We start from the raw sequence: 26,020 nt of genomic DNA, 5'->3' as shown, positions 1-26,020 counted from the left end.
TATAGCGTGCAAAAGGGGACCCACAGTGTTAAAACTCTGCTCTGGGGTTCTGCAGAGGGGCCTGGGACTCATGGCAGTAGGAAAGCAACATGTGATGGAAGTTTTGAGGGTTCAAAACCTTCTGAGAACTACAGCACCTCAATGCCACTTACATCCGATTTACATATTGAACACTTGTCTAAGATTTTACTCAAAGAAAAAGTTATGTCCTATACCCTGTCGCCCAAATACAGTCTGAACCACTCCAAATTCTACTTATTAAATGATGTTTAATAATACCTTAGAGCTAGTCTAGGTCTGAAGCAAGATTTTATGTGTAAATAAAATGTCACTATCTTATTCATCAAAAAACGTGTTGTTTTTCTTTGACACTATTTCTCATTTGAGTAAAAGGTAAGCATTGACAAAGTTTTTTGAACCAGGCCAACTGGGGTCATACATATGTATATGAACCTGTAAAAGATATTACTATACTCCACCTCCTCCACACTCTGTGAGAGCAACAAGAGTAGCACATGTTCTTGACAATTAGGCTCAATTGCTACTGCATTATACTTGGTAAAATGTTTATACCAGTTTATCACTGCATCTTCATTGTTTCCATTTAATCATTTCTCTCTGTACCACTCATCACACCTATGCTTTCTTATCTATATCAGTCTTTATGACTGGATTTTACAATTCAACAAGTATAGGAACTTAAATATTTTGTCCACTGTGGTAAAACAAACCTGGGATAGAGCAGATATAAAATAAAATTTGGAGGTTAATGAATTAATAGATGAATAAATACATTTTTTGGGGAATATATCCTGCAGTTTGATTGAAGAACAACTAGTGCAAGAGTTTTGCAGTCTATTTTAACATAACAATTTGTAAATGCAATTCCAGAATTAAAAAAAAAATGAAACATTTTCTTGTTTCTAACTGCTTTCTTAGACTGCTTAAAAAAAACAAAAAACCGAAAAATACTATCTATTTCTAGGGGCTACATCTCACAAGGAAAGAAAAAAATTACTAGCTATGGAAAGATTCTGTCTCCCATGTATTCTCTACACAAGTACTCTCCCAGAAGGAGAGCTAGTCTCATTATAATATGCCTCCACCTAAAAAAGGTTTGTACAGTAAAGAAGGACATTTTGGTTGCCAGAAGACTTTCAATCCTTGGTCTTTCTGGCAAGTGTACAAATACATTATCAATTGATGTGACTGTAAGAAATGTTGATACACCTGAAACCAACAAGAGCCAACAAGTCGTCACAGCTTTTAGTCTTAAATATGCTGGAATGCCTTTGAACTGGCAAACCAGAAGTGAAAAATGATACATCTGACTAACAAACCATGGGTCATCCAGTTCTAATCACCACCTATTTTTCATATTCCATTTATTAATGTGCATGATGATTTATCAATGTTTTTTCACGAATTATTTTTATTTTATAAATGATTACCATCCTGTAATTTTATAAAAGGGCAATTTGATATTTTCTATACCATTCCATTAGAAAATTACAGTAACTAAAATAAATAAATAAATAAAAATAAGTTCCCTTACCTAGATTTACAAAGCCAATGTCAACATACAGTTTGGCACATAATGAGCCTAACAGGAAGCCAAAGATTGGTCCTATAATTGCAACCGTCTGTACACACCCTGCACACACACAAAAAAATAAAAAAATAAAAAAAAATAAAAATAAAAAATAAGGTACCATTTCTTTGCTTTTGTAAATTAAAAAAAAAAAATTGAACAAGAAATGTGAATGAGATCCAATTAGTAGCTGAAGGTATTTCATCAGCTCTTTCCTTAAGGGTACATCATTTGTCAATTTTTCAACCTCATTGAATTAGGAAATAAGTGCTTCTCACCTATGGAATAAGAATGAACACTTTTAAGGCATTAGTTACCTCTTCATAAGAAAATAATACCAGGACTCTGAAGAAGTTTATTTCCCCAAATGGAGCTAACTTTACTCCCTAGGATTAGATTCACCCACTGACAAAAATCATAATTATACCTTTTGACAGGGTTTCAAAACTTTTTTATGGTTGGTTAAGCATAAAGCTTGTTTTGATATTAAAATTGATTTCTTCCACCTTAGTGGAAAAATGTATGTGTTCAGAACTTCAGTGGGACCATTTGTGAGAACAGTAACTATGTAGATCCCTGGATAGATATACATATACATGTGTGTGTGTGTGTGTGTGTGTGTGTGTGTGTGTGTGTGTGCACGCGTGTATATATATATGCATATCACCTAAATGCTGCACAGTTAGCCCCCAAAAAAGAACCTATGAAATCTGAAGTCCATGAAGATACTTACACTATGTCATATATCATTGCAATTGAGCTCACAGTTATTTCCTTTTAATCTTATGTTCATTCCATAATGCAATAGGTCCTTCTAATTGAAGCTTTTTTTAATAATTCAAGTTCTCAATATGGACTTCAGAAATGTGTGAACAGAATAAAGGAAATGGATATGAAGTAAAAAACCTTCTACACTCTATGTAGTTTAGAATGGAGTTGAGAAAACCAGGTATCCTGATTCCCAAGAAGATAAATAAGATGGGCATTACCAATATAGAAAGCTGCATTGTCTTCACTGGCAAAATCATCAAGGTAAGCAATGCCTAGAGGCTGAATAGGAGTTTCTCCAATTCCACGAAGAAGGTTCCCCAGGAAAACATAAACCCACATGGAGGAGCTGGCATCAATTTCACATTCTTGAAAGGAAAACGAGAGGATTGACATGAGATCACTATCAAAGTTAAATATTTACTCTGCATTTCTACAAATTGTCCTAAAATTGGGTTAGAATGCAGAAGTGAAATATGCAATAGCTATAATTTGAAAGGACTTTGAGCAAGATTGGGGAATGTTTTGTAACTTCAATATTTTAGGTAGTGTAAATCCTCCAGAGACTTTGACCAAGGAACTCTACTGCTTTGTGTTCCTGTTCCCTTATTTCTTATTTGCTCTCTTCTTTTTATTTAATACTTACACTAAGTTCTTGGAATTCCTACACTCCAATAACATTCAATATCCTGTCTGGGACAAAACACAAAATTTTGAACAATGGCTTTCCTTGCCATTATCTTTAAACTCTTCTATTTTTCAGCAGAAATCACTTGTAATTTTATTGCTGACCAAGTTTTACATAGAATTCAAAATTTTATATGGGTGATACTCTAACTTCAGGTAGCACTGCCTATAATTACAATTGTTTGATAGTGAATAACCATATTTAGGACTAATGTTTAGGAAACAAATTCATATAAAAATTAAAAACACTATATGTTTCAGAAGTATAATTATTCCAACAAAAAGAACCTCTGACAGTATTTTTAGAGTGAAATTAAAAACTAACAATTTTTAAATGCTTTCATAAAACCCATGTCTTAATATGATCATTGGAAGTCAGATAATTACTCCCACAGCATAAATGAAATATACTTTGAAAACTTTATTCACGTTAATAAGAGGGTTACTATTAACAACCCCCAACAATCACCACTTCTGAATGCCCCCTCTCTGCCAGACATGGAGCTAAGAGGTTTGTAGGCATTTTTAAACTGAATTCTAATAACCCTATGAGGTAGAAGTGTTTTTTTTTTTTTTTTTTTACCTATTAGTAACCCTTAAAGTAATTTTTCAATGTGAAGTGTGCGTTATGAAGAACTGGGGTGACTGCTTTCTTGTGGATGAATCAGACCATGTAACAGGAAAAAAAAAAAAACACTGTGCAGTCATATTACTTCTTGTTTTGATTCTGTCGTTTCTAGAAATGTAGCCAAGTGACCATGGGTTTTTCACATATCTTCTCTGGATTTCTTTCTATTCCACTCTCCAAAATATACTGTGAATTCCTTTTCCAAAAATTGATCCTAATGTCAATTCTAGCCCCAACATTTGCGTGCTTCTAAGAAACTTATTGGTAGGGAAGCCTTGTAGATAAGTAGAGACACCTTAGATCTGTGCTTTCCAATATAGTAGCCAAAAGTCACAAGTGGCTATTGAAATTTAAATTAATTAAAATTACATAAAAATCAAAATTCAGTTCCTCCATCACACTAGCTATATTTCCAATACTTGACAGTCACACGCAGCTAATGACTATTGTATTGGATAGCATAGATATGGAGCATTTCCATCATCACAGAGAGTTCTGTTGGAAAGCTCTGCTCTAGGGTCTCATGGGGGAAATGAGGGGGTGTCTGTGAAGCATTTTTAAGAAAGGTCCCATATGTGTCCCTCCATTGTTTTACGATGAGCCTTGTGTTTCCTATGTCTAATGTTCACATATGTCTATGACTTTAAAGGAAAGAAAAGGATTGAGTTGCGAGTCTTACCCTCTGTTCCTACCTATTAACCTGTCTATTTGCATTAAAAACATTTTTGTTCCCTGCCTCTAAACCGCATGTTTCTATTTTTAACATTAAAGGTTTAAATATTTCCTAATTAGCTGTATCTTCATTTAAATTATGCATCTTCTCTGACTGTCAAAAACAAAAACAACAAAAGATCTTCAATGACTGTATCTTGTGTACAGATGAAAGTCCAAACTCCTTGGCTCAGTTCCTTGCCTCTTTATGTGGATATTAATTAAATTCATTACCCATTATATTTTTTTTATGTTTATTATGTCCACCCCACTTTCTCCCTCTCATATTTCTATAGTTCTTTTAATCCTTTGGCACATCATTTCATTCAAATAGCCAGACCTCTGGTGTTCATCGCCCAGGAAAAGGACATCTCAAAAGAAAGCATTAATAAGCATAGTAGAGGAGTGAAAATGTTTTGTGGTACAGATAAAAGATTTGGATGGATAGCAGGTATATAAAAGAAAGGCTTCCACATTGTCTTTATAGAAATTGGTTCCCAGGATAGGGGTAGGGGGTGAGATGGGTGTGGTGGGGAGGAAATGTTGAGCATATTGATGCTGAAGGGCTGTGAGGAGAGGGGATTTGAGATGCTGCCTGTGCAGCATCCCAGAGACGTGGCAAACATCTGTGGGCAGATCTGTGGACTCCATGAATGAGAAGAACCTGTGCTACACTAGCCAGGTAGAGCCCAGGGAGGTAGCAAGACCCCCAAACATGAGACAGCTGCACAGTATAGCTAAGCATTTGTGCCTTCAGCTACTCATAAGATTTCCAATGTCTAGAGTAACATAGAAGACATGGTTCCCATGAGCCCAAGGGTGGCTCATGCATATACTTGCTGTGCAATTTGCCACATAGAACTCTTATCATTCTAACAAAATTCCCCTACTACAATCTTTTGTGGAAAGTGGAATTATTTCCATGTTTCCAAGATTGTCACTTCTGCATCAGAGAGAGCTGTTCTGCTAAAAAAGGCATGGACATGGACGTAAGATGACCCCCAAGGAGACATGTATGACCAAACACTGTAGCCAGAAGAATTAGATAGTTAAACTGACAAAGCATGAACAACACCAAGAAGTACCCCCACTCACAACTCCCTCCTCTACTGTTATGTAAGCTCCATAGAATGTAAGTAGCCCCTGGGAAAAGGGTGAAAATTAGGGACAAATTGACTGAGATTAAGTTTTTGCCATTCTGATGAAAAGGGGTTGAACACAGAAATTAAATTATGTTCAGAGGGAAAACATATTTCTTTCATATCTGAGCAATGGACTGAGATTTATACAAGCTAAACAAGTTTTACCCTGAGTTCACAGCTTACCTTATTTGGAATCACTAGAAGTTTTCCTTAGTTACCTGCCGGTTAATGCTCTTTATCCCATAAGATCTGATTGTCTATGTATTTTCTTAGGATCTCATCATATACTGTTTTATATTCTAGGAATTTTTATGGCACTATAATATCTCAATTTAAGTAATAAAGATTTTGACAGCAAAAATCATATAGCTACTTTGTCCATACTAAAGCACATAAAAAGTCTTTAAAAAGAAAGCTTGCCTAGTCAATAAAGTAAAAACAAAATCATTTACCATTATTTATTTTGGTATGTGAGTTTTCCATAACTGAGATTGGTAATTGGCTGTTTGACTCCAGGAGACAAGGAGAGATGGTAAGAGTCGAATTGGAGAAAGAAGAATACCTTTCATATTTGTACCTGTATAAAAAGAATATTGTCTTCAGTACTATAGATTCAACATCATGCTAAAATTTTTATACATATATCACATGACTCATTCGGGTACTTGTCTGCGTTCACAGCTATCCCTAAATCTGAATCACAAAACAAAACCATCATTTAATAGCAAAGTTTTCTGAACAGATAGCCAGAAGATCTGGTTCATAGGTATTATACCATATCTGAACAAATTACCCAATGTAGTAAAAGAAAATACAATACTTATTCATAGAGGCTCATTTTAGTATAAAATAATGACTGTAAGTCACATACTCCCTTGCTGAGAAAATATTCAACACTTGACAAAATCATGATTATCTCTGAGTCAGAGAAAAACCAATAATTTAACAACCATGGCCACTGGCACACTGTAGTTAGTTGTACATTTCGTAGAACAATTGCAATGCTGATTCCAGAGAAACGATAATGATACATGGGCTTTTTGAACCATTTATCCAGATGGTATCTTTCTTCTTTACAGTATATTAACCTGGCTCTAAGTAACTACTAATTCCACTCTTTCCTCTCTTTATAAGGTTACAGTGACAGCTGGATTGAAAAGCCAATGCTGAAAGGTAGGACTGTGATAATTTTATCTACAGTTCCCTAGCACCACACTCCCTCTCAAATTACCCTTCATGAGCCAATTTCTCTGCTTCTCTTGCACTTGTCAAAAAAGAGGTACCTGATAAAAGGACATCACAACATCATCTTGATTCTCATTTCATTCAGGTACTATATGACCAGACGATAGTCATCATAGTAATGTTTTTGAAATGCTAATAGTAAAAGCCTATTCAGCATGGTAAGGAAAAGATGTACTGAGTTATGAAAATATTTAGGTTAATAAATGGGTTACTTTATATGAGTTTTGCACAACCTACACTTCAGTGGGTCCATGAACCCTATTAGAAAAGTAAGAACATTATTGTATGTATATGAGTATTCATGGGAAGAAGTTCATAGCTTTTTTCACTTTTATCAATGGTTCCCTGACCAAAAGAGGTTAAGAACCATTCAATGAGGATAATGGTTTTTTAATTTTTAGCTACACAGAAGAACATTTAGCGTGGAAATCATGGTAAATATAATTTCTTTCTTTAATAATTCCAGAGATACCAAGGACAAAGCCTCCAGGCTCTTACAATGAGTGTCAATAGTGATTATGCAGCATTTTGAAAATTGTTAATTATTTGAGCTTTCTCAATTCAATCTATCAAAAGGCAACTATTGCAAGCATAATTATTTAGGTTTTGAATAAATGGAATTTTATGCAAGTTCCACCTTTGTCACTAATTACTATATGTGACACTCTAGAAATATCAATTAACCTCTTCAATTTTCTTGTAAAACATCGGCTTTAGATGTGGTTTGTGCCTATTTAGGCTTTGTTAGATAGGAGACAAAGAAGTGATTGAACAGGGGCCAGTGGTATAAATGCTTTTAAATCAAGTTTTTCAGTTCTAACCTGATTCACATCCTGCCTGACATAATCTTGATTCTGATACAGGCAATTCTGCCGTAGCTACAGAGAGCTCTACCACGACAGATACTATTTTAAATAGTCTCCCTGCTTTCAAGTTTGCCCCATCAGAGTTATTTTTTCCAAGCAGTAATCAGCATGACCCTTCAAAAATGTTAGTCAGATCATGCCACTCTGCTCAAAACTGTCTACTGGCTTCACATCTGCTTCCGAGGAGAAGCTAAAGTCCTTGTAATTGTTTGCAACCTTACTACTCAAGGTGTGGTGTGCAGACAGGTAGCATCAGGGGAGTTGAATCTGGAACCCCACCCCAGAGCTACGAAATCAGAATCTATATTTTACCAAGAACCTCAGGTGATTCGAATGCCCCTTAAAGTTTGAGATACAACCTTCTCATCTTCTCCCATTTCTTTTTTTTTCCTTTTTCTTTATTTTCTCTTTGGAAAATATTTTATTTCATAAAGATAATACCATATTTCGGAAAGATTTTGGTAATGAGTCTTCAAAATATCGCATCACTTTTAAAGGGAAGAGATGGAGAAAAGATCATGCCTTTACTCCTTTTATAACCTATTATAAGGCTGATTTTGCTTTTCTTTGTTCCTGTTCCCATTTCCTTTTACACCTTCCTCGTGCTCATCCCACTTCAGTCACACAGGCCTCCATGCAGTTCACTGACACACCAGACTCCCCCCTGCTGCAGGAACTTTGTATTCACTGCTCATTTAGCCTAGAATCTTCTCCCACTGATGTCTGCATGGCTCTCCCCTTCATCTCTTTTGGTCATTCCCAAATGTTATCATATCAGCGAGCCATCCCCAGACAACCCTTCTTTAAATTGCAACCTTTCACCCTACACATACTCCTTATATGTTTTCCGTGGGTTTTCTCTGTAGCAAGTAACATTATCTGGTATGCTATATCATTATTTATATGTTTGTTAACTGCCTGTCTATCCTCATAAGATCCATGAGAGAAGAGATTTTTGTCACTACTCTATCCTCATTATTTGGAAAAATACTCAATATATTAATCAATTTGTTAAACTCAAGAGTCAGATGAACTAACACACATAAAGCGAAACACAGCCTGATGGGGGCAGGTCCTCAATAATTGTTATCCATTATTGATTAATATTATTTGTTGGTCTCAAGGGCATTTCTGCTAGGTGGACAGAATATAGTAAGTAGTCTTTTAGAGAACAAAAGTTACATTTTGGACAAGTACCCAATTAGTGATTAATCCTGTGAAAGGTTAAAAACAAGTTATTGTAATAACCCTTAGTGGATAGCAATTTCATGAGGGAAAGAACTGTGTGTGTGTATTTTTGTTTTATTTCATCTCTTTTTTATCATTGAAGTAGCCCCATTTCCTGGCACAGTATCAGGCAAATGGCAGATACTATATAATGAATGAACAAATATATCTCAACATGTACAAAGTAGTAGTTAAGAATCTATTTTTGTCCCTTTGTCATCCTTTGTCAGCACTAGCCTGGTTGCGTAACTGGCCTTCTCTTAGATACACTTCTCTTTCTGATTTTCTTGTACTGGTATTTTATATTTATCATTAACTTGAAGTAACAAAATTATTAATCTGAATGAAACACCTTTAAGACAAACCATTCATGCTCTCTGGTTAAAACCATGGGGCTTAATTATCTAAGGAGGATCGATAACAATATACACAGTAGTGACACAGTTACTACCAGTTATGTCTGGAAACTTGGTAAGCATTTTACTTGTGTCATCCCGTTTAATATTTGCAACATTATAAGTTAAGTATTATTTTTAACAACGATAATACCCATTTTAAGATGTATAAACTGAGGCCAAGAAAGATTAAGTAATATGCCCAAGGTCATACAGGAAAGCTACTGATCCACTTCAGAATACAAGACAAGGATAATGACTTATCTATCTTCTGCAACTACTTTAAAATTTTTAGCTTTTTAAGTAGTGACACTCTCTTTTTCACCTCAGAAAATTTGTACAGAGGCTCAATGACTAGAACAGATAACAAAGCCACAACTGTGTGTCAAGCAGAAGTTAGGTGACTTGGAGGCTCATTTCCTCAGTGTTCCCCTTTGCCTCCTCCCTTTGGCAATGGTCCCATATAACACCTTGGTAGAATCTCAGTGATCCAAGCAAACTTCTGCCCTGTGGAAAGGAGGCCAGATAAGTGTACAAAGAGTAGGCAGTGGTCCTGAATCCACAGATCCTTCTCCAAGTAAAAATGAAGGGGCCAGGGAAACCTTCTAAATAGGTAGGTAAGATCCACACAGAGGATTCTGTGCACTACCTTCATAGATGGGCCATAGAGGTCAAAATATGACTATATTTATATAAGTGATCTGAGAATCTGAGAAAAAGTTTGGAACAGATCACTTCAAAGTCTCTCCATTTCCAGCTCCAAAATGTCACGATACAATGATCTACAGTGGGCAATAAAGTATTTCTTGATATATAATTAAAAAAATATATTCTCTTGTGTTGAAACCTTTTGATAGTCTCTTCTCTGAGATGGCAATAGGTAATCACAGAGAAGGGAAGCAACGTGGATATGCATGAAGTCAGAATACCTGTTTTAGGATTCCAGGTCTATAATTACAAGAGATCCAACCTTGAGAAAGTCACCAGACTCTCTGAGTCATGGACCTTAACTCTAAAATAGAAAAAAGATAAATGATGTTCTCTTACCTCACAGGTTATTGTAAGGGTATGATGTACTAAAGTTGAAATAAATGATATAAGAAATAAACGATAGAATAAACGATAGAATAAATGAAATAAATGATATAATAAAGGTGAAACTTTTGAAACTACTAAAGTTGTACGCAAATATTAACAAAAGTAGCAAAAGTAGACTTCAGAGTTACAGGACACAGGCCCCCCATTTCTACAGAGAAAGTCCTAGGAGATAGTTTTTGGACACTGAATACTTATTTGAGTGGATAATATGCCCCTAAGTCAATGATCTGCCAGTCAAGTGTATCAAGATCCAGCATATTGTTAGCAGGATTAATTTATTACCCATTTGACACCCATTTGACATTTAACACATGATATATTAATTTATTTTTGCTTATATATTTTGTGTCCACAGCTAAATTAAAGCATTTGAATGAGAGCATATTAGTGAAAATTTTCCTTTAATTTTGTTCACAATAATACATAGTAATATATAAGATGCTTTTTTGCAGATTATTTAATTACAAGTAAAATGATAAGAGTTCTGGAATTTTGACCAAAGAAAGAAGCTGCAGTAAAAACGAGATAAGCTCTCATGGTTTAAACCATGGGCTATTTTCTGAAATTTAAATAATTAATTATAAACATGAAAAAGGAGACACGCAGTTGGTTAAAGTGAGAAAACGACGATGGCTTTAGACTTACTGTTCCATGAAGAACTGAGGCATTGCAGTGAGCAATGTTCCTATTCCCATGATTAGGCACCCTGCTCCAATTATTTTTGGCCTGTGAAGTCTGGCTCCAAAGTAGCTAACAAGTGTTATAACTAAGAGGTTCCCTTTGGGGAAAAAAATAAAATGTTCGTAAGTTAGAGAACTTGGAAAAAGTCATCAGCATAATTAACTGACTACACCTAAAGGAATGAAAGTACAACAAGGCTGGTAATATTTTGTTTTGACTAAATTGTCTCCTCACCATCATACCCATCATTTAACTTTCTTTCCTTGAATCTGAGATGACTGCTGAAATTGTTTTCAGACTCATTACTTCGATCATCTCGTCCCTTTGTCAAAATGTTTTAATTACCAACCCTTCTACTTTGTTTTCACCTACTCTAATTACTTGTCGTTTTAAAGTGTTTTATCTGTAAATCAAATTGTAGAACGTTTCCTTTAGTTGCTCTCCTAAATCTTCTTTGCTGATTTTGAAGTAAACTATTACTGTTTCTTCATTTATTAAAGTTTTCTACTGAACATACATTACATATTTTTGCTTTAGCTGATATTCCCTATAGAAAAAGTAAAAAAAATACAACTGTACCTCACTTTAAATGAAATCAAATTCTGAAACTCATATTTACACAAATAATACCGTACAATTTGTTTATATACTTTTTACAAAAAATATAAGCTTCAAAATAGAAATAAAAAAATATTCCAGAGAACTTCAGGAACACATCAATTATATAACCTCATTGTCTACTCATAATACAAATTTTATGAACTATGAATATAGTTCATCTATCTCTTTTAAAATATAGGCATCTATCTCTTTAAAAAAATAATTGAAGGATAGTCTTGAATGTGGGAATTATGCCTGTCTGAACTATCTCTAAAGAAGCCTGTGATAAATTACTTTTAGTTGATGATGGTGATAACTGACTAAACATGCTTTAGGGAGGATGTCTTCAGGCTTTCCTGTACACAAAAATTACTGGAACAGGATAATGAGGGAAATAGAAATATTAAAAATCTAGAATCTTGGAAGCTCCCAACAGTTTTTGATTCCATGAATCAGGGGGCAGGCCAAGGAATCTGTATTTTTAACACTAGCTCAAGTGTGTTAAATGAGGTGTCACCTGAACCTACTTTGATAAACATTGCTTAGGGAATTAGATTTCAAGGGGCTTCAAAGTGTTAGCTGCTTTCATTTGGAATATATAGTTTTTAAGAACTGCACGGCTGATAGAGCAAGACCTGTCATTCGGCAGCAATCGATTGTGATAGCTGATGGGTGGCCTTACATGAATGTTCTTCTCCATGTTTCTAATTTTCTAGCACGAGTGTGTTTCCTTCCATCTGTAAGCAATCATCTAATTTACTACTGTTTATACCCATTGCCAGCTTTAGTCAAGTGCAAAAAGAGCAGCAATTTGTATAGCCTTGAGGACAATAATGATAGTGAGAAAAGAAGACTGCATAGTGGCTGGAGCCTATACGGCTCCAGGAAGAATCAACCTCCTTTTAATTTTAATATTTAAAAAAAATAAAAATTTAGTGTGAGATTTCTCATTTGACATTTAAGTATTTAGTTGAAGAAATTTTGTATCACATTATATTGATAATTATGTCTTTACTTTTGTTAATATGTCACAGTAAATAAACCAAATTAAAGTGAAAGTTGACTTTCAATTTATAAATAATATGTCCCCCCCTTCCATCCCCACGTCCCACACAACCAACACCTCAGTGTTTACAGGCTCTTTCTGTGTTACATTAGTGGATGTGTCAAATACCACATGGTAACATTTCAGCATCTGCGATATTTATAGGAGTGTTCTCTTCCTTTACATAGTATCCTTTCTGAATTCTCAGAAGAAACATTTGGAAAATAAATGATGACAAATGATCCTTAAAAAACTGAATTGGATATCAAAATTCTCTCACATCTACCATCAACTAGCCTCACAAAAACCAACAGGTCTAGAGAGTTTTAAAAATATGTTTTACTAAACTTTGAAGTAATAGATTTTCTGTCTCTCTCTCTCTCTCTCTCCACACACATACATGCCGAAATATATATATATATATATATATATATATATATATATATATATATATATATATATAAAATAGTATTTTAGATAACAGAAAACTATCCAACTCATCTCATAAGACTAATATGCCTTTGAAACCAAAACTAAACAAAGACAAAGATCAAGAGAAGACCAAATATAGTTTATTCCAGGAGTACAAAGTTACCACCAAAAAAATCTATTAATTAAATCACTATATTAAATGACGAAAGGAGAAAATTGCCATGGTTGTCTTAATAGACGTAGAAGAACATTCAATATAATTAACCACTCATTTATGTTAAGAAAAAAACTCTGAGAAAATTAACTTTTAAGGTGTATCTACCAAAACCATACAGCAAACATATTTCTTAATGGTAATATTTTAAAAGCATTTTTATTAAGGTCGGATATGAGAAAAGGATGCCCATTGTCATTGCTTCTATTCCCCATAATGCTAAAGCCAATGTAATAAGGCAAAAACAAGAAGTAGTAGATGTAATAATTGGAAAGAATGATATAAAATTGTCTTATGTTTCAGACAATATAATGGCCTAGTCAGGAAATTCTATGGCATCTATAGACAATCAATTAAAATTAACAGAAGTTCAACAACGTTGTTGCATGCAGATAACATTTAGAAATCAATATTGTACCTGGATGATACAGCCTACTGCACGTCTAGGTATGTAGTATAGCCTATTTCTTCTAGGCTACAAACCTATACTGAATGTTACTGCACTGAATATGGTAGGCAACTGTAACACAATTGTAAGTATTTGTATATCTAAACATTTCTAAACATAGAAAAGTTACAGTAAAAATATAGTATAGAAGATAAAAAGAAGGTATAAGGCACTTACCATGAATGGAGCTTGCAAGACTGGAAGTTACTCTGAGTGAATGTGAAGGCCCAGGACATTACTGTATACTCCTGTCGGCTTTATAAACATTGTCCCCTAAGCCCTCCCCCTGCTTCCTCCCAACAGGATCAGAAATAGAACGTGAAAGCGGTCAATGCTGCTTCATGAGCAGGGATGTGGATTGGATTCATTGGACATATTGAGGAGAAACTGGCTGGGTAAGGTGTAGATCCCATAATAGTGACTGTCAGGAGGGAGTAAAAGGTGGTCTGAGGACCAGTAGGAATTCGAAATCAAGATGGAGAGATAAAGGAATATGGGATTGTCATGGTAATGTGGTTTGGGCTATTGCATGTTGGAGCAGGGTTCAGTTAAGGAACTTCATGGTATTCATGAAAAAGACGTTTAGCATGGAGAGGTGCGGAACTGAGGACTCAATATTTTGAGTTTGAAAATTTGTTTTTGGTTCCATCGACTCTCTTCAGCACAATGGGCTCACTCTGGCATTGAATGAATGGAAAAAAATTAAACTCATATATGCTTTATATCATTACAACCTGAAAATATTTTCAAAGTAGCTGGCTCCACATCACCACAGGAAGGTTTTATTAAAGTGGAAGTGACATTTAATAGCTGTTAAGGTAGCTTGTGTGGATCTGTGTCCTTGTAAAGGATTTAGGTCCTCAACATGAATTTACAGCAATGTACTCAGAAGACCATGAAGCTCAATCTGGGAGGGCTGAATATGTAGTGCTGGGAGGAGAGGCTCCTCTCTGCTGAAACACGTCAGTGGCTGGCTGACTGAGATGTAGTCTGTGCGCATTCAAAATTGAGGTGCTGCGAGTAAGAAGGAATCTATTGACAAGCCCCACGTATATTGCTACAGAAAAAAAAATTTCTACATGAACCACATATCCTTCCATTATTTTTTTTTACAGGAAATTCAACTCCATTAAAATCTTATGGGACCATTGTTGTGTATGTGGTCCTCAAGACAGAATTAGCACCATGCAGTGCATGTCTGTAAATAAATGGAAAGATTCCATCTTTATGGATAGGAAGACTCAATGTTGTCAAGAAGTCAGTTCTTCCCAACTTGATCTCTACTTTCAATGCAATGAAAATCCAAGCAAGTTATTTTGTAGATATTGACAAACTGATTCTACAGTTAATATAGAGCAGCAAAAGACCCAGAATAGCTAATATAATATTGAAGGACAAAGTTGGGGGACCCATACTATAAAGCCACAGTATATAAAGCCACAGTAATCAAGACTGTAATATTGATTAAAAAATTGACAAATACATCAATAGAACAGAATAGAGACCCAGAAACAGACCTACATAAAGATAGCCAATCAATCTTTGACAAAATAGCAAAGTCAATACAATGGAGTAAAGACAGGCTTTTCAACAAATGGTGTTGAAATAACTAGACATCCATAAGTACAAAAATGAATCTAGACACAGATCTCACACTCTTCACAAAAGTAAACTCTAAATGGTTCAGAGACCTAAATGTAAAACACACAACTATAAAATTACTAGAAGATAGCAGGAGAAAATCTAGATGATCTTGGGTTTGGTGAATTTTTAGATGCAACATCAAAAGCACAATCCATGAAAGAAATAATTGATAAGCTACACTTCATTAAAATTTTCCGCTCTATGAAAGACAATGTCAAGAGATCGAAAAGAGAAGTCACAGACTTAGAGAAAACATTTGCAAAATTATATCAAATAAAGGATTGTTATTCAAAGAATGTAAAGAACCTTTAAAACTCAATAAGAACACACATAACCTGGTTTTAACAATGAGCCATATACCTTAAAAACATGTCATCAAAGAAGATACAGATGATAAACAGCATATGAAAAGATGTGCAACATCATATGTCAGCAGGGAATTACAAATTAAAATGACCGTGAGATACCACTACAGACCTATTAGAATGGCCAAAATTCAGAAGACTAAGAATGCAAAATGGTACAGCTACTTTGAAAGACAGTTTGGTAGTTTATTATAAAACTAAACATATTTTTTCCCATTTGATCTAGCAATCATGCTCCTTCCTCAGTATTTACCCAAAGAAGCTGAAAACTTATGTCCGCACAGACCCCTACATATGGATGTTTATAGCAGGATGTTTATTCATAATTGACCAAACTTGGAAGTAATCAAAATGTCTTTCAATAGATGATGGATAAACTGTGGTCCATCCAGAAAATGGACTTATTTAGTGCTAAACAGAGATGAATGATCTAGCCATGAAATGACATGGAGGAATGTTAAATGCATATTACTCTGAAAAGAAGCCAATCTGAAAAGGCTACATCTTGTATGATTCCATCTATATGACATTCTGGAAAAAACAAAACCCTGGAGACAGTAAACATATCCGTAAAAAATGGCAAAGGGTGAGGGGGGACAGATAGACGAATAGGCAGAGCACAGGGATTTTTAGTGCAGTGGTACTCTGTGTGATACTGTAATAGTGGAAACATATCATTACACATTTGTTCAATCCATAGAATGTACAACACCAAGAGTGAATCTAGTGTAAACTGTGCAATGTGGATGGTAATGATGAATCATTGTAGGTTTATCATTTGTAACAAATGTGCACTCTGATGGGAGATGTTGATAATGAGAGAGGCTATGCATGTGTGGGGGCAGAATATACATGAAAAATCTCTGTACCTTTGTTCAATGTTTCTGTGAACTTAAAACTGATCTAAAACAAACTAATTACAAAAATATCATGTCGAGTTAATTGCATACAAAAATGTAAAAAGCAAAACTTTTAAATATGTACAAGAAAATACGTGGAAAAATATTTGAAACAAAGAATTGATATCTGGAAATATCAGGAGATAATGATATACGAGGTGTGATCACAAAATACGGTGAATGTTTAAATTAAAAAAAATATTACGGTAAAAGACACATTGCCATTAATCCCCTTCAAAATATTCCCCCTTGTTCCAAACACACTTATCGCATTGTTCTTGCCACTTTCTGAAGTAGTTTTGGAAGTTCTCTTTCGTGAGTGTCTTTACTTCATTCTCCATCATGACAACTCCATGTCACACATCGCTTCTCGTACGGCAATATCCATCAAATAAAATCATTACAGTGGGTCTTCATCCACCTTATTCAGTGGATCTGGGTGCGTGTGACTTCTGGCCCTTCCCCAAAGTCAAAATGACCATGAACGGTAAACATTTTGAACCGATCAAGACATCTAGGCATCCACAACAGTGCAACTAAAGACACTAAGTAGGACTTCCAGGACTGCTTCAGAAAGTGGCAAGAACAATGGGATAAGTGTGTTCGAAACAAGGGAGAGTATTTTGGTGGGGGTTAATGGTAATGTGTCTTTTACTGTAATAATTTTTTTATTCAAACATTCACCGTATGTTTTGATCATACCTCATAGAAAACCTTTTATTTTCTTGGCAACTCTCTGTGGTTATTGAAGACAAAAATCTTTATTATGAAAAAATACTTAGGACGAAATTGAGTGTCTACCATATATTAGATGGTAATGCCAATTGATACAAAGGGATAAAAGAAATTGTTCTGCAAAAAAGAAGAGACAGCTAGAAATGAAGGGCAGGAATGGGTCCAGAATCCTCAAAGGAAGAAATGTGGAAATTAAGACTGTGGGCAGAAAACCAACATTTCTGAAAAACTATGAATTGCAAATAACTAGAGCAAACTTGTAATGTTTGGGGTAAAGATTTGCAGTCAAAGTAAGGAAACTTTAAACCATTTTAATGCACCTAATTCAATAAATAATTTCTATCCTTAAAATAGTCTGAAAGAATTAATATGAATTTGGACTCAGGGTCCTTTGTTACTTCCTGTCATACGTTAGTTCTCACTAGCAAATAGAGACTCTCAAGGTGCATTGGGACCTAGGAATCCAATAAAAAATTGGACCAGATTCTTTCTAAGTTTCTTCAACTCTAAAATGTTTTTATACTAAAATCTAGGGTGAGCAATAAAATATCACTTGATATTTCATTTTCTATCTGTTCAGTTATTTCTGAGTCTGATTATTCTTCTGAGTGGTACCAGCTGCCTCTTCATACATGTTTCTTCTTGTGATGCAGTATGTCACCCTTACTCTGACTCTCCAAGGCTGTTCATTCATTTCAGGATCGTAGGTAGGGAAGTCATCAAGGGATAAGTTGACTATCCAGGCCTATCCAAGGAGTTCACACAAGACAGTTATATGGTCAGAAGGCTCTGACCATCTTTTCTACACAAACTTTGCTTCACAAAAAATGGTCCATTGACTAAAAGCATCAGACTCATCTGCAAGCTTCTTAGAAATGCAGAATCTTATTTCCCTTCCCACGGAATCAGTATCTGCATTTTAATAAGATGCCTAGTCACTTGCATGAACTTTAATGTTTGATTAGCACTGTATCTGGATGTCTCATTCTGGTAGAATGATGAAAGATATATTTAGGAAGCAAACTCCTAAAGGCAAATGGTTAACTATTCACTCATTTAATTCTTTCTGTGATATTCAGAGTAAGAACTGAAATATATAGTGTGAACTAAAAAAACTCATTGTTGAAGAGTTGATAAATATTCCTGACAAGGAAGCACATGAAGCTGAAATTAGAACACTTAGAGATTTTACTACAGCATGTATTTGAGTTTCTATAGTCATAAAGACTATTTTACATTAACAAAAAATTAAAGCTTCTTAGTTTATCAATTCAGGAAGCTGGCTAACTCGGATTATACTCTTTAAAGTACTTGAAACAGTGACTAAACTCACTTGGTATTTTCAAATTTTACAGTCAGTTGCTAACCAGATACCTGAGAGTAGAATTTTTATTATCTGCTTTGCTCTACTGTTCTTTTAAAAGAATTCCTTTCTCTTCTTTGTAGGGCACTGGGCAGAAACCCCCCACTTTATGGTTTAACTCTTTTTGAAATCATTACTATCATTTGTTTTGTACAGCCCACTTAGATTCTTCCAACTATTGAATTACAGGGGTTTCAGGATATATGACTGTCTGTAAAGACACTTAACACATATTTTTAAACTTGAAACACTGATAGTTTCTCACCCTTTCCAGGAAAGTCTCTCATTCTGATTGGAAACTCTGAAATGTGAATATGAAATGTGAATATAGTAGTGAATATCTGGAAAGATACTGTTGGTTGTTCAGAGAGAACAAATTGCAGTAAGGAGGTTCTTCAGTCATACCTAGAAGATGTTGTGTTTAAAAGTGAAATCGGGCATCTGTAATACCTACCAATTTCAAAACTACCATCAATAACTCCCACCAGTGAAGAAGGGATTTCAAACCTTCTCTCTATTTGAGTGATGGTGCTCTTCAGATAGCCTCCTGCCAGTGCTTTGGCAAAGTAAACAAAAGATAAGGCACTCAAGAACACCTGGAAAATATGACAGGTCACACTTAGTCTGCCTTCTGCTTGACACAACTGGAAACTTAATAAACAAACAAACAAACCAAAAACCCAAACGAAGAACAATGTAACAAGCTTATTATCATTGAAGATTTCATTCAAACACTGTAACCTCAAGTTCATGTAGGTTTTCTAAAAATTCAATTTCTCTTGGAAGTAACAGATTTTCATTCAGAATGTATGTTGAATTTCTTTTTTCCTCCTTTCCTCAAAGGACATTCAAAGGAGTCTTTGAACAGAAGTTTCATTATATGGTAAAGCAATGAAAGGAAAGAGCCATTCATAGGTAAGAAAAAACAAACAAACAAAACATAAACCAAACACTTAACATCTTATCATAAGTCTATCCCCCATGATTGTGTGTTTCACAGTGATGGTGCAAGAACCTGCGGGAAACTTAACAGACGGAAAAAGTAGAACTACAAGTCCTTGTGTTTAAGTTCATATTCTAGTTAAATTTATACTCAAATTCTTATTCGATGAAACACATTTTTTTTTTTTTTTGTATCTGGCTTATGTATTCGGCTAGACTTGGGTCTGTGTTAGTATATACATAGAATAGGTTAGGATTTATATGAAAAAGACATATATATTTGTTGAGTGAATGATTGGTACAAAGAATGAGCAGGAACTTGCAGTCACAAGGAGCACCATTTTAAAAGCCACTCCTCTGTCCCTTACTGTGTGTCAAGGAAAGCCAAATTTCTCATTTATAAAAAGGGAATAATGTGGATGTTTTATGGATTAAACATTATAACTGTACTTAGTATAATATCTGGTACATGGTAGATATTTAATAAATATTAGGTTTTTCTTTCTCTCTTCTTTCCGTTTAGAAGGGACATTCAAATAAGCGAGGAGAATATTATTTAGCAATTTAACCTACATATTCAGACAGAGATTGCTTTCACTGCCTGGCAAAATATGGTTTTAATAAATTGATCTAAGATCACTTTTTTAAGAAGGAAAAAGAAATTCTTGCTCCTAGCTGTATTGTATAGGACATATCTAGATAGAAAGCCAAGAGCATTGATGACACTTAATTCTTCATTATTGTTTAGCTCACCATTTATAGCTTTTTTACCATTTCATTGTTTGTTACCTTTAGTTCACCACAACATGGCTGCTGCTTCTTTGAGGAGGAATATTCTGTTTTAAAGGAAGTGCCCCCAATAGGTTGCATGGAGTTTTTGCAGAATAACTGGATATTTTCTTTGGATGAAGTGTCCATTCTGAAAATGTTTCTTAACTCTGATCTGTCAACATTGATTTAAAAAGTAAAAAGCAGAAAACAAACAAAAAACAACATTTCATTCAACTTCACAGTTTATTAAATAATATTTTTATTTCACAGTAAATCACAACGCTGTAGACATAATTTGATGTGAAGATACCTTATTGTACCACAGTAAGTTGGCAAAGGTTTTCAATTAAAATTGACCAGGATGTTTGACTAACTAATCCTGCTATCATGACTCCATTGCCAGCATTCTTTCTCAGTCCCTCCAGTTTAAGCCTCATTACGGCAAAGAATAAATTTAAATGTTGCCTTTGGAATAAATAATGAGGCAGAATTTTGTTAACTTTGTGGTCTTGCCAGCTTAAACTAGAAGCAAGCAGGAAAGGAAGAAGAGGAATTCAACCATTTGAATATTGCTTCATTGGAATTAAGTCTTTAAAGTCTGTAAATCTATTTTCTTAGCAGAATGTCTAGAAAAGATTGATGCCCATTGCAGCTACCTATAATACACTGTGATTTCTATATGTCTGCAACATCCAAAGGCTTAAAATATGCCCCCCCCCAAAAAAAACGACCAATTTCTGTATCATTTTAGTTTGAAGAAATAGGCAGAATATACCTAAGTTTGTGCCACAAACATAGATGCCACAAACTTGTGGCAAAATTTGTGCCACAGACTTAGATTTAATTCAGGCAAAATTAGTTTTTGGCTTGCCTTAAAGTAAGAAAGATGGTCTCCCTTCTGATGTTTAATTTTTCACCCCCCCCATCCTTACCAAGCCCTGGACAGGTTCACATACTCTGAACCTATTTTATCCCTGTTGATATCAATATTTACATGTCTTATGCCCCATTTCTTTAGAATTCCACATGGCTTGGTGTCTGCCTGAAAAAATCATCTAAGTGAAATCATTCAAAACTAAATAACTTCTGAATCACACTAATGTTCATCAGATAATTCATTTCTATGTTCATAGAGATCTTGATCTTCTATATTCTCTGCATACTAACTAAAGGAATAATGTTAGGAGTAAAATTTCAAGTAGTTTGGTAGAAACATAGGTGTTTTCTACCTATGTGCATATTACTAAATTGAATATCAGAAGAAAAACCTATACAACTCAAAAGTGGAAGAGATTCCTCCAGGGAGTGGGAAATATATCAAGAAGGGTGTGGCAAGGGCCTGGTTAGAAAAAAAAAAATCACTATTAAACTTTTAGATTATTTGATTTCATAAACATGCATAACTTTAACTTTTAAAATATGGACAAAGGAAAGTGAGTGAAACAGCAAAAAATTAAAAACCCCAAAACTAAGTAAACAAAGAGCTGATGATGCTAAACAAGATAAAAAACAAAAACACAAGAATATAATAGTATTGAGATATAATATAGATGTTTAGAAGTCTAAAACAAAAATAATATACAATATAGAGGAATAACTTTAAAATTTTAATAAAATTAATAACTTTCTAACAAATATTAATTACCTGTATTGACACAAACAAGAAGAGAAATATAGTCAAGGAAGACATTCAAAAAAATACTCTAAAACTACTGTAGCTCTTAAACAAAAATAATAATGGGTGATGTAACAGGAGTGCTTTATCAAGAGATATACTTTGAGGAAAGATAGCAGATAATGGAAACAGATTATAATAGTCTCTATTCATCTAACAACGCTAGAATAACCTTGATAACAAAATTGCATTAAGATAGCACAAAAAAGAAATCTAAACATGCTAAAATCTAAACCAGACCACATCTAAACATGCTAAAATCCTAAATAAAATACTAGTAAATCAAATTAATTAATATTTTATGATTAAGACTTAAATTTAAAAGGTAACAATATTAGGAACTATATTTATGTAAATCACCACATTAAGAATTCAAAATATTGTATATGTATATCAAACATCATATTGTACACCTTAAATATATACTTTTTTTATTTGTGAATCATACCTCAATAAGTGCAGAAAAACTAGAATTCAACATGAAAAATAAAATCCCAGTAGATGTAAAATAGCAGGTAATAAAATTCAACATCCATTCATGATTTTAAAAAGACAAATTTTAAGAAACTAAGAACACTGAGATTCTTCTTTACCTATCTGATACCAACAGCCAATTTCATATATCCATTGAGTCACTAAAACTACTTTTCCAGAACAATGAAAATGGGGTTTGGGAAACATTGGGTTATACAATGTTAAATAGGTTTCTTTAGTACAAAACTACTGAGTACTTTAATTGAACTCCTGGAGAAACCCTTTGCTTATAAAGAAAAAAATCAAAATAACTAAATGTCCAACAAATTATGGTATATTCATGCAGTGAAATGTTTTGAAGCTCTTAGAAATTAGTATAAATAAGAAAATATAGTTATATAGAGTTATATAATTATATACAGCTATGTTTTAATCACAGAGTTGGTTTTAAAAATATATTTTACTAAACAGTATAAATAACATTCTATTTATAAAAGAAACACACATATATTCACATATGCATATGCACAGAACAAAGCTTAAGAAACTTATTAAGAAAAGGTTAACACTCATTTCTGATTGATGACATTGCAGGTGATCCTTCAAAAATGTTTAAAAACTTATTTTCTAAAACAAACACCAATTTCTTATATGAAAAAGAATATTTTAAAATATATAAAAATATCACCAAATGAGAAATATAAACCTGAAATATTTTAAAATATAAAATGAATATTATATTTACTAATATTATAGTTTAAAATGCAGTCCTCTTCCAAGAAATAAATTGTATAATTCAAATTGACCTATTGTTTTAAGACTTCAGATATATTATTTCCCATTGGACATAATATTACAGCCAGTGACCAGAAAATACAAATAAATTGTTCAATAATAAAATTACTACCTCTTACACTAATTGTATCTCTTTAAAAGATTAAAAGGGTTACATTTAGAATGAATAATGATGCTAAAGAGAAAAAAAATCATGTTGAAATCAATATTAAAAACTTGAGACAACAAGACACATTATCTTCTTATATTTAGAGATGTTGACACAAAAATCACTCTAACTAGAATTCAGGAGTGATAACAAATACAAGAGAACTATATCCTCCTAGTTGATGTTGTGTTAGGGCAAAATGCCATCCAGCTTAAAATATTGACACTATAGTTTTCCTGAAAATACAATTTCACCTTGATGACTAATTTGCATATCATCTCAAGTATAGCATGTTTCAAGGAGGCTACAGTTCATGAGCATTGAACTTTTCATCCCTCCGTGAAAGAAAAGAGGCAGAAGAAGTTCAATGACATGAATGGAAAGATTCTCGGGGACTGTAGATGCTCTTTCTCTTTCTTTATTTGCAGTTGCAGAAGTAGAGCAAGAGTGCACAGTTATTTAGAAAGCTTGCATTTGGCAGATCCTTAATTTTTGTCCCCCTTGAATAGATTACTTCAGGAAAAAAGTCATAACAAAGTTTCATCCAACACCCTGGGTTGGAGTATAACATTTTGGAGGCCAAAGAAAAATAAGCCAAGCAGGTTTCCTTCATTTTAGTTCGAAAAAAAAAAAAAAAAAATGGAATGCTCTGTTCACATGGGTTTGAAAATGAATCCTCCAGTTTTTAAAGAGCTCAGATGGCCTAAGCAGGCTGTCGCTGGAGTACATAAATGCACTGATCCTCTGTGTCCTCATCCTCTGACAGAACGTCCAGCAATCAGCCTCCAAAGGCTGCCACAAAGGGAGAAGGGCAGTCGCTTTCCATCACTCTCTTCTCTTAGTCATCTCACACGAGGAAAACGTCTCTTAGCTTGTCTTCTGGATTAGCTTGTCTTCTGGATACCAGAATCCCTCCCTTCAGGAGGGAAAATAAACTCATGGAACTTGCTAAGAAGGAGTTTTCTTTAGAAAGTTGATCCCCCCCAATACAAATAATTGTTTGTGTCAGATTCAGATTTAATAGGTACTACTTATCTGCCAGGTGATTTATATACTTTTGGCTAATCTTTAAAACAACTGAACAAGGTTAGCATTGTAATTCCCATTTTAGAGAAAATGATGTGGCTCATAGCAGTGAAGCAACTTGTCAAAAACTACCCAACTAATAAGCATCAGAGTCAAAATTTGAACCTAGATCTGAGTGTATCCGACTTCTTTAACAAGTCTCTTCTCCTATTTCCACCAGCCTAACAAGGGGCCCAACTTTTATGGAGAAGTGTTGTGGATAAGACACGAGTAGTGCAGAACTCAAGGGTTTATTAACCTCCTTCTGTGAGAATCTCACAGGATAGTCACAAAATAGGAAAACAGAGAACCAAATCTTACCTGGAGGTGAAAATCAAAGACAGCCAATTCCTCTCAATGTGCTCAGCAAAAGGCTGGACCACCTTCCACAGACTGAAAGGAAACTGGTGAATGCTACAGCAGCTCTGAGCAGTTTTGCCAGGTGGGGAGAGCCTGGATGGACACAGACAGAGCAGATTAGGGGAAAGAAAAGATGAAGGGCATGGTCTCACCCCTGGGCAATCTCTTTTCTTTCCTCTTTCCTCCTGGCCTCTTTTCTCTGGCAGTCGGCAGAGAACAGGCCACGCTGGCAAAGCCACTGACGTGCATCTCAGCTCCCAGGACACAGAAAGGGCTGAAGCCTTTGAGCCATTTCTTTGCAATTTGCTGCAAGTTTAAGGCCACACGTGATAAAGCTTTCTTTATGGGAGAGAGTGAAAAAAAGAAAAGACCACTTGTGATCTTACTTGCTGATTCCCAGAAAACACAGCTCTGCAGGGGGCAGAGGGTAAGGGAACAGAAGCTGGAGGAGGGACGGAAGTTTGTAACAAAGATCCCTCCTTCTCCTTCCAAGAAGTTTTTAAGCCAGCCGCTCCTTGAGGACATCACTGGGATCCTTCTGCTAAAAAAAAAAAAAAAAAAAAAAAAAAAAAAAAAAAAAAGGCTCCTGGGCTAAATCTCTGCATGGTTTCTTTTCTCGTTGGGATTCTAGAATCTATAGGGACTACGTATCAGGCCAGGATCAAGACTCTGCAGAGTTCTCTCCAGAAAGAGTTAATTCTCAAAAAGTCATGATCAGTTGCTCACATCAACAATTTCTGAGTCTTAATAATAGAAAAAAAAAGAAAAACATTGAATTTTTGGCATTTGTTTATTCTATCTAAATTCCAAGAAAAGATAATTCCTTGCACTGAGAAATTCTACAATTCTAATAGATTATTTTTCCAAGAATACTATTTTAGAGGATTTTGAGCAGTATTAGCTTTCATTTGGTTTATACTAATAAATGAATTTGCTACTGTAATTATCCAAGATCCATCACATTCTTAAGTGGCTGGAACTCTGGCCTGGTCACTTAACATTTCGG

The 26,020-nt window shown here is 34.5% G+C and overlaps 1 protein-coding gene across 2 annotated transcripts in view; it reads right to left on the bottom strand.

Annotated features, from left to right (window-relative positions):
* SLCO1C1 (solute carrier organic anion transporter family member 1C1) overlaps positions 1-25,509 on the bottom strand; it is a 47,799-nt gene extending 22,290 nt beyond the window's left edge. The window contains exons 1-8 of one of the 2 annotated variants that reach the window (XM_033118734.1): positions 25,401-25,509; positions 24,976-25,107; positions 20,516-20,669; positions 19,239-19,380; positions 11,004-11,136; positions 5,980-6,104; positions 2,581-2,727; positions 1,556-1,654 (exon numbers count right to left, since the gene is read on the bottom strand). In XM_033118734.1, the coding sequence (XP_032974625.1) occupies positions 1,556-1,654; positions 2,581-2,727; positions 5,980-6,104; positions 11,004-11,136; positions 19,239-19,380; positions 20,516-20,644 (775 nt within the window). In that variant the 5' untranslated portion in view covers positions 20,645-20,669; positions 24,976-25,107; positions 25,401-25,509. Of the gene's footprint in view, positions 1-1,555; positions 1,655-2,580; positions 2,728-5,979; positions 6,105-11,003; positions 11,137-19,238; positions 19,381-20,515; positions 20,670-24,975; positions 25,378-25,400 lie in introns of those variants that run through there. The other variant, XM_033118735.1, reaches the window with a different exon arrangement.
* Positions 25,510-26,020: the final 511 nt, after the last annotated feature.

The sequence above is a fragment of the Rhinolophus ferrumequinum genome, chromosome 10, assembly GCF_004115265.2.
Source record: "Rhinolophus ferrumequinum isolate MPI-CBG mRhiFer1 chromosome 10, mRhiFer1_v1.p, whole genome shotgun sequence".
Classification (NCBI taxonomy): Eukaryota; Metazoa; Chordata; class Mammalia; order Chiroptera; family Rhinolophidae; genus Rhinolophus; species Rhinolophus ferrumequinum.
This window is presented reverse-complemented; position numbering and strand designations above follow the sequence as displayed.